General features: G+C 38.4%; 1 protein-coding gene across 5 annotated transcripts in view; it reads right to left on the reverse strand.

Moving 5' to 3' along the window:
* The window catches only part of CDK14 (cyclin dependent kinase 14), a 283,282-nt gene that overhangs the window by 199,767 nt on the left and 73,123 nt on the right, over positions 1-10,392 (reverse strand). For all 5 annotated transcript variants that reach the window (XM_026039394.1, XM_026039392.1, XM_026039390.1 and 2 more), the window contains exon 3: positions 5,363-5,457. In XM_026039394.1, the coding sequence (XP_025895179.1) occupies positions 5,363-5,457 (95 nt within the window). The remainder of the gene's footprint in view (positions 1-5,362; positions 5,458-10,392) is intronic.

A 10,392-nucleotide genomic window follows, 5' to 3' on the forward strand; every position in this document is an offset into this window, starting at 1 on the left:
ACTGGAACTCAGGGATGCAGCTTTTCCCAGGCGCAGAGAAGCAGAATCAGAACATTTACCTCCAAGACCTCTTTTYCTTGGTTTCCCCTCCTTTATCACAAGAGATGATGTCTCATTGCGCTTGTAAAGTACTTTGTAGGCTCGGTGAAAACTGGTAAGTTTTAAAACTACATATGCAGAAGCACAGCATCGAGTGCTCTTCTCCTTTGTGTGCCTGTATCGAAAACCTACCAGGGCTTCCTTTGAGTGCAAAGACACTCATTCAATGAAAAGTGATCAATACAGTCAGTGACCTACTCTTTAGTTGGATTCTTCAGGTTTTCATGGTTTTAAAAATAGGTTTAAGCTTATTTTCAGATGGAAGAACTATTTACAAACTACTTCCAGTACTTACATTATTTTAACTTTAACTGCTTTTTATTTCCACCATTTGGCATTTCAGYCCAGCATCTAGTTATCGCTAGTTGGCATCTAGCTCAACTCAAAGCTATTGTCTTTCTGAAAGATTTATAATGCTTGAGATTTTTAAAAACATCTATTTACTCCCTCTATAAACCCACGTCACGACTTCAAAACATATTACAGAAAAGCACCCTGCTAAAATACTGCAAGAATGGCAGTTAAAAAAAGAGAAATTAGGAAGTTCAAGGAGGCAGCTCTGAAGTGCCTCTCATAATCCATCAATATCGTTACTTCCTCAACAACTCCAAGCCAAAAACAGTTTTACTTGCAAATGACAAACAATTTGCAAGAAAGAAAAGAAAAGGTTGGGAATATTTAGGTCACTAAGGCAAGATWAACTACTTCACAAATTATTTTGAAAGACTAAATTGGACAAAAAGATGAAAATTTTATTATTGGTGAATGTCACAACACATGAAATGTCTCGGGAAGCACATGAACATCAGACACACRGCAAACAGGGGAGTGACTAAAGAGCAAGTCTGATGGGCAAACCCATGGCAAGCTCTYTAGGCTGTCAGCAACCTACAGCACTTCCAACAGATTGCACATAAAGCAAGAGAAAAGACAGCGAAAGCAGTCAAGGGGCGTTCATGATAGAAAGGGAAAGAAAATGTGCAACTAAAAGAAAAAGCAAAGAACAGTCAGCACCATCAGTCATCCTCGATGATGTTTTAGCTCCATAAATATAAAAAAAACGAAGCRCTTAAGTCTTTTATTTCTTGTGAGTAGCCATGAACCAACACACACGTGAAATATGGCCAAAGGCAGGTAAAGCTCGTTACAGCTCACCATGGCAGCAATAAATTTTGTGGGAGGGATTTTAGACAGTTTTTTGTCAACTGCATCTGTTTTATCCATTTTTGCAGTAGTTTGAGCACACAGTAGTTAGCAAAGGTGCTTAATACACTAGAATTAATATGTGCAAGMAAAAAATAGAGATCACAGAGAGATCCCAAGGTTGCAGAAGTAGCAGACTTCCCACTCACCTGTTCCTCAAAACACAGATTCTGGGCAAGCAGCAGCCACAGATCACATCATTCTAATGGGGGTAATCCTTTCTAATCCTTTACCTACAGCTCGAAGAGCAACTGAAAAGTGAGGGCAGATGATGGCAACTGTGCCAGCTCATAATGTTGCCCAAACCACTTTTTTTCCCTAATACCAAGCTCCCCGAGTGACTGCACACCAGGCAAGGGGGGGGCCCTGACTAGAATCAGCTCCTCTCCTGATCCTGCCTTCTTAACCACACTCCAAAGGCTCATGTCCACTAYTCATTTGTCACTGATCAAGTGAAATACCATTGCTGGGAAGTCAGGTAAATTCAWAATCAACCCCAAGAGTCTGTAGCAGCAAGAAGATACACATGCTTGTAGAGATAATCAGCTTTTTCTTAAATTCATCTGTAAAAAGATACATACGAAAGTTGAAAAGATGCTACTGCTTTAATATTTATTTTCTGCACATTGCTTTCAAATACAGAAACATTTTCCACTAAAAGTATATGGGGAAAAGAGTTAAGCCATAACCTTACATTGCATGTTTATTTCTGTTCTGTTACTAAGAGATCTCTTTCCACAATAATGAGGAACTTGGAAAAATCTCTTCAGAGAGATCTGAATTTCAGCCCATACATGTGTTAAGCAGACTGTGAGGATTTTATACAGTTCATTCAGAGGTATATAACAAGTCCAAATTTGAGAAATGAACTTTAAGGAGAATCAAATGAATACGCCAAGACAAGTTCTCAATATGCAGGCCTGAAGCTCAACATGGGAGCACAGAAATAGATTTTCCTCTTAGCGCCCATGGCAGGCAGAAACCAATGGCTGTTGGGCTATTTCTCTGTTAAACAACAGAAGAAGAAGAAGACAGTAGAAGACTGTTCTACTTCTCTCAATAATTCAATCCTGTACACTCCACAGCATCCTCACACTCCAAAGAATCATTTATAGCTGGCTGCAAAAAGAGAAATCCATCATCTACTTTCCTCCTTCTCAAACTTTTTCTTATAATTAGTTAACAATATTCAAGTATCAACATGGACTACCATTCTTAGAGTTAAATGTATACGTATATATTTATACTTATATAAAGTAAAATTCAACTATTTGCAGCATCAGATCTTAGACATTCTTGCTGCAGTATATTTAAGTGCCTTGTTCAGTAAAATACCTTGCTTAAAAYACATACACTGGAATAAATAAAAAGAGGAAGATATCTAAGTACAACGGTTATTAAAGGTTTTTTTAAAAGGCAATCTCCCTGGGTATCTCTACTTTAGAAACTTTAGAATCTGAAATCAAGTTTAACTTTGTTTCAAAATTTGATATGCAAGGTCCTTCCCTTCTTTTCCAACCACTTGAAGGGTTGGTTGCTTTGGTCTTTGGTACTTGCACCTTCCAATGGTCTTTCCAACATGCACAGAAACAACCATTTTACACAAAGAACCAATGCTCAGTAACATGAGATGCTTCTGGGAGCAACTTGTCCAAGCGAGCTGAGAGGCAAATAGAGAAATGTGATATGTTGATGAAAAAGCCAGCAGTCACTTTTATAATGTGTAAAAAATGGATTTTGAAATGAAATAGATTTTTTTTCTATTTCTCTCCCACTCCAGCTTGCTGCAATGTAAATAAAGGCTTTTCTTTCCTAGATTCCAGAAGCCCAAGAACAAAAAGAGATTTTGTTTGATGGAACAAGCTCGAATTGGGAGCTGCACGTGTGTCTATGAARGCTGTATTGATCAGTCCATAAAATAAAGTAGGAATCCCTGATTACTGCAGAATACTATCAAGCAACYGAATCTATAAGTGAAATATAAGCAAGAAATAGCAAGTGGGTTTGGAAATCCCATAATAATACCACAGCACCCTGCATTAACCTGGTAATGAGAAAATGGGGGAGACTTTTGAAGGGCTAATAAACTAATGCCTRCATACAATGCTCCATTTTGCCACAGAATGCCATTAGCAGCAAATGTATCATTAAATTCTTCAAAGTTGTATTTTCCTTCAGTTTATAAATGTTTTACGCTAAGAGACATAGCTAGAATTTTCACATCACCTCCACTTCTGTTACCTTGGTATCTATATATCTCAGGAAATACACCAAAAACAAAACAAACAAGAAAAAAAAACACCACCACTTGCCATATGTATCTGGTGATAAATAGACAGCACAATAATTCTGAGTACGAAGTATGATTCAAATCAGCTTAATCTCATGGAGACAGTAAAATTTAAATTCTCCATCTTCAACTACAGTTAAGGTCACAGAGTTGAAGATTCTCAAACACTTCATATTTTTCATAAATAGTTGAAGATTCTCAAACACTTTCATAATTTTTCATAAATATTACCATTACCTGCTATGTCTAAAGTGTGTATTGCAGTGTGCCACACAGGCTCAATCCTTCAGTCAGATCAAATCAAGACTCTCTTGATTTGTATGCCCATTTTTCTCCCCATAAGGAGATGGCCAGGGGAACAGGGCGGTGCAGACCAGTCTGGCACTGTGCACCTACAACTGGTGCTAGGAAATATTTCTGTATCTAACATTTTAGACAAAGCTGTCACTTCTACTGACTGAGAGGCCTGAGAGGCCATCAAGCAACCCAGTTTTCTCAGTTCAAGCATGCAGAAAATCAAGGCATATGGGATAACTATCACCTGATACGCTGCCATGATCTTTTTCTAACAGGTTTTAGTTACAAAGCACAGCTGAAATCCATATGGTTTTCTCATATTATTTAAACCCTAATAAAAAAGCTTGGTTATTGTGTATTATGTCTGGTATTTATGGTGACAGGCAACTGAAAGTTAACAATACACTGTAGCTGCCCTTTTTGAAGAAAGCTGAAAGAAAACACCTATACCAACACGGCAGAGCTGTAAATACTTCTTCTATATTTAGGGAAGACTTTTATTCATATCAGCCCAGTATCATTGTACTCATTAATCTCAAAGCTACCGAGAAATGACATCTCTCATTCTGATTTACTACAAATATTCAGTGAAAAAATAATTTTCAGTACCTATGTAGCTTGATGACCCTGGAATGTTAAATTTATTTCCCTATTTCAGTAGTAACTCTGTCCCATGGCTATCACAATATTTTCTCTGCTGAGAATGTTAACTTGCCTCATCCATCATTCACTGGACAAAATTTTTAAATAAGGATATCATAATTATAAGAACTGCTATATTATTACCGAAAGTCTGATTCATAAAACTTGATTAAACATATGAGCTTTATACCACGAAGTAGGCTGCCTGACAAAGGTAATTCTCAAGCCTTGCAGCCTTAGCTCAAGCAGTGTATTTTAAGGGTGTTTATTGAGTTACCTTGCACAATATAAAGTGCTTAGGTCAATGGGAATTTAAAATCACAAGAAATATTGTTAAAATGGCTGAAAACTCTATATTTAACATGTATACATCAGGCACAGTTGTTAAAATGTATCTTAGCATTATCCCTACCGGCTAATCTTGTAAATAAACTATAGTCTAAAATTCCATTTAATCACTTCATGATATTTTATTTGGGTTCCTACAACAACAAACAAAGACCAATAAAACCACTGCATTTATTCAGCATTGCTCTCAGAACATCAGAAAAATGAACTCGATAGATTGCATGTGCACACTTAAACATAACTTGCATCAAAATAGATATTAAGTAATAAAACAACAATGTACAAATAAAAAAACTGATTAACAAAGCAGGACCTCACTTTGCTATAAAAGGAACATTACCTATGCAACATGAGAGCAAAGCCTCACTGCAGCCTCTGTCTTTCTGCATTCATTCACAAGGTTATTTACACAAGTGCTGCAACATTGATTAATACTTTTCGATTATTCTTACACAGAAAATGAAACGAAAAAAATACACTTACTTGCTTTTCCCTTTGTATACTGTAGCATAGGACCCTTCTCCAAGTTTTTCCAGTTTTTCGTACGAGTCTGCTTTTCCAAACTTGGGGCTTGTAGGCTAAACAACAACAACAAAAAATAGATGACCTTTCAGCATGCATTTCACCTGGCATCATTTACTGCTTTGATCCAGCCTTGGAAGAATCAATGTCATTACCAAGACTCATAAACCTACATTTGTTTTTAGCAGTTAATAGTAGCAGCTAACTAATAAAATAGGTGAAATGAAACATCTAATGAAAGAATGCAAGAGGTCACTCAAGCGTCATCCAACACCCCAGCTRGCTGCTGATTTCAACAATATCCTTACACTGCTGAAACCATCAAAAGGATTTTGTTCATAATCAAAGGGAGATTTCTGCTCCCCTTTTCACACTTATCCCTTCATACCAGGAAAAGGCTCATTAACAACTAAGCCAACTTATCTTTGTCAAGAGATCTAAGGGACAGTCTTAATCTGCCCTATAAAAATCAGATTACTCACACATTTCAAGTTAAAAATAAATAAATAAATAAGCCAAAGCCCACCCCAAACTTCTGTTACAGGTAGTCTGTGGACTCGATACAATCAACCACTCCTGAGATACTAGGCAAAAATCTTACAAGGATGTACCTTTAATTCAGAAACAAGATACTTTCCTTATGTTAATGGACTTTAGCTCACAAATGTTATCAAAGCATATTTTAATGGCATATACACGCAGTACAGTCTACTCACATGCATTAGGTTTAAGGTCTGCAGCCTAAATGAGGGGTGTATAACTGAACCAAGCAAAACCCAGCACCCTGCTCAAAGGGCCAGACAGCTCAGCTGACCCTTGTGAAAGGCTGGAACTTGCCCCACTTTCACACAGTCCTGCCGTGGAACAACGGAAAGATTCAAAAATAAAAAAATCACCTGATACAAAAATGACTCATTTGGAAAAGTGACATTAAAAAATGAGAAAAATAAGATATATTGTGAGTAGTATTACATAAAGCCATGTTTCCTGGTTTTAATCAGTAAAACAAATGCTATTCCAAAGGACATAACACAACAACTGTTTTTTAATAACTTCAACTTATATAATCAAGTCAGTTTACAAATACAGCTATTAGACACCAGAGTAAAAAGAATCTGSAATAATAAACAACCTTTCTATGTCTTTGTTTCTAAAGCTGAGTGTGCACTTAAAAAAATATGCACATGCACAGGAAAGAAATACCATAAAACACAACAAAATGTCTTCATTAACATCACAGATTTTAACAATTTAATAAACCTATATACACATATGCACACACACATAGGAAAAACTTTAGACTTCAGAAAGACTTTCTTTAAAGAAATTTCAGCTTTTGCTTCAGTTAAATTTTCAGACTGCCAGTCAAAGGGGAAGAGAAAAAGTTAATCTTTGTTCCCTTTCTATACCAACCTACCAGAGAGAGAAAATCAGAGAGAAAATTGAGCTAAAAGTCATAAATGGAAGTGCCTTAAAAAGTCAGTTGAAGAACACTGCAATCACAAACCCTTCAAATCCAATTAATCAAATTTAAGTGCCAGCTTGGTCATAAGTTAAGGCTAACTGTTACAAATTGGAAGCAGGGGCAGATAAATCTTTTTACACGCAATACATGACGAAGTTATGGGAAAATGCCTGAGTGTTCTGCAGTTTATCCTGTTTTCCCAAGTTTCACTATTTTCCCATTGTCTAAGTCAGCTAGAGAATACTGATTTTCTTATGGACTTAGAGGCTGAAGAAAAGCACTTGTCATTTTCTGCCCGAGACAAACTGCAGCTGCCACCAGCAGTGTGGCTTTAGACTGCAGTGCTCACATCCTGTGTGCCTAAACCAACCAAAAGAACATAAAACAGAAGCTTTATGGAATTGGCACTGATCAAAAGTCATCCTCACGCTTGCCTAGTGCTATGAAGGAAGCTCAAAAGCTCAAATCAAACACAGGGACTGCTTAGTTAGTGCTCTGGTTGCAACACTACAGAAGCAGAGAAGCAAACCCAGTGCATGCACATAGCACTATGCCAGGTGGATCTGCATGTTTAGGGCTGGATGGGGAAGATMTAGCACCTGCCTGGCTGCATATAGACTCACACTTAGGATCTTAAGTCCGAGCAACAGGAAATATTCCAATTTTCTCTTTCCCAAAAGGAAACTCAAACACTGCCCAGTACAGACCTTTAAAACACAGGCCCAAGTTTTAAATGAACTGAGCCAAAAAAAAAATGGGTCTTTTACAGAGACAAGAACACCCAAGTGAAATGACGTGGTACAACATACCTTACCATTACACCCAATTAGTCAACAGATCAATAGAAACTACAAACATTCCCTTAACTCTTGTAAGGCTGCCCTAAGGCACAGTTCTGGTGCTTGGTATGTAGTTATATTTTCTGAGACTAACACCCTAAGTTTCCTCTGTATGCGATCGGGACATAGACATATATGATTGCAAAACTAAGTCCATTCATCCCCTTACAACACCCAGAACAATCTCTGCATTATTTTTGATACTCAGCTCCTAAACATGAACAAACAAATGAAAATTCACCCTATGGAAATCTCAGTTCTTCCTGATACACTATTTTGACCRGTTTATTACAGATAAGGGAGTTATACCCAGCTCCCAATCTGTGCTTGCAAAGACCTTCTGCCTGGTTAGAAATTACATTTTAAAAAAAAAAGTTAGAGAGGTGACTAAAATATTTATTTATTTATTCAAGCAGTTTTCTCATTTAAGTATCCAATTATAAGCTAAGGTAACATTATGAAACTGTTTGGATATTTCAKTTACTACAGAATGAAGAAGGATTGGGAAACATTCCCAAATTGCAGGCTATGCAATGAAGAGCTCTAGGTAGAGTGGACACGTTGCCCTAGTTAAGAAAAGCGAACACCTTGATGTTGGTCTCCTCATATAGTGATGAAAACTATTTATACACASGTTCCATACCCATGCTCTTATTTTCATACTGAAATTTACTTTTTTTATATCACTGTAAGCCATAATATAAAGGTCACAACAACTAGTAATGCCTTAAGATCTTGACGGGAAGTAGGACGCCTTTAATCCTTAACCACACACTAAAGCCTCAGCAATAATCATTCCTACCATCTCAAACCGACTTGCCCATATTCCAGCTGACAAAGGCCCTGCTTTAAGGTCATGTCTTTTGACTCATTCTCCTCCGGGGAGCTGCTGCATCCTTGCCAGGAGCAGGAAAAGATGCAAACTCACCCTGGCAGGAGGAGGGCGAAGCGCTCGCTCCTCACTGAGCGAGAAGGGAGCCACCTCGGACGGTCCTCGTGGGCTCCCCACGCAGTGTCACAYGACAGCACTGAGGACCTGCCGCCAGCCCCTTCCCCAGCCCAGGCAGCCCAAATCACACCCTGATGCCATTCCAGTGTTGGTCATTCCAAGCAAGCACGCTCCTAAGCAGCCAAGACCCCCAGTGCTCTGTCCACAGGCAGTGCAGGAATGTGGCCGACCTCCTCCCATTCCATGTTCCCGCCCTTCTGCAGTCGAGCTCAGAACTCCCTTCCAACTGCCTTACTAAATGGCACTGCTCACAAGCCAGGGTTCTTGTGTTATCACAGAATCTTAAAGGTTGGAAGGGACCTCTRGAKATCATCTAGTCCAACCCCCTGCTCCAGCAGGGACACCCAGAGCACGGGGCACAGGGCGGCATCCAGGCGGCTTTGGAAGATCTCCAGAGAAGGAGACTCCACAGCCTCCCTGGGCAGCCTGTGCCAGGGCTCTGKCACCCTYACAGGAAAGAAGTTCCTCCTCACCTGGAGATGGAACCTCCTGTGTTTCAGCTTGCACCCATTACCCCTTGTCCTACCACTGGCCACCACTGAGAAAAGATTGGGCCCCTCTTCCCTACAATCTCCCTTCATGTATTTATACATGTTAATAAGATCACCTCACAGCTCCAGCTACAGCTCCGGCTGTAGAAGCAGACATTATTAGAAGTTTTTAAGTTTAAAGGGATCTAAAGAAAGGGCTATTTTGGTACTAGAGGCATATAAATAATTTGAAATTCCATATAATTGCTGACAATTATGTTAATTAGAGCTTTCCCCACTTTATTATTATATCCCCTTTCATACAGCTATTTCTCCAACTTGACAGCCATGATTTTTTTCTTCAGATTTCTCCACATTACTGATTAGCTTTCTCAACCACTTTCACTTCTGTTAAAAATAACCTTTTCGCAACAAGATAACACTTTCTAAACAAACGGTAATAACTAGAATGTGACATAACATTCACTTCTAAGACCATTTCTAASTATTTCCTTCCTCCCAGTAAAATATATGACAATACTACACAGAGACCTGTGTCTGTTAAATCACAAGTGCCCCATATCCTGTCYAGGATGTGGCTGATGGAAATACGCACAGCGAGTAAGACATATCCAGAGCACGTCAGATTTACAGTGTGTGCATCAGCCACTGACCTATCTCGCAAGCAGTCATCTCACAAGAAGTTTCCATATATTCTAGAAAATTGCTGCAAATCCTCCATTTTCATCCAGACAACATTTCTTGACAGAAAATATTAATTTTAGCTGATCRCCTGGATAAAGGCTTGCTCAAAGTTGCTTTCGAAGACGGACTCTTTAAAAATGTAAAAATGAAAGCACACATGCATATGAATCACAAAAGTTTTTCAGGTCTGCTGCAAAAAGACATTTCCACTAATCCTAGGTTATCCAGCTGGGCCAGAATACTTGCACTGTTCTTCGTTTCTATTCCTTCCTTTCCTCTTACTCCCTACCGCCTTTTAACACTCTAAAACACAGCCAGAATGCAGATGTGGAAATAAAACATTTTTTTGCTTGTCTGCAAACTGCTTATCTGCTTAATATGTAAATTGCTTATTTTCAGTTAATTAAAATCTTCAAATTCCTTTCTAAGAAACCCTTTACTATGATTTTCATGTGTAAAACAAAATGAGACCTCCCTACATGCTACACAAATTTACACATAGT

Source organism: Nothoprocta perdicaria, unplaced genomic scaffold (assembly GCF_003342845.1).
Source record: "Nothoprocta perdicaria isolate Ctin4 unplaced genomic scaffold, notPer1 scaffold_23, whole genome shotgun sequence".
NCBI classification, from domain to species: Eukaryota; Metazoa; Chordata; class Aves; order Tinamiformes; family Tinamidae; genus Nothoprocta; species Nothoprocta perdicaria.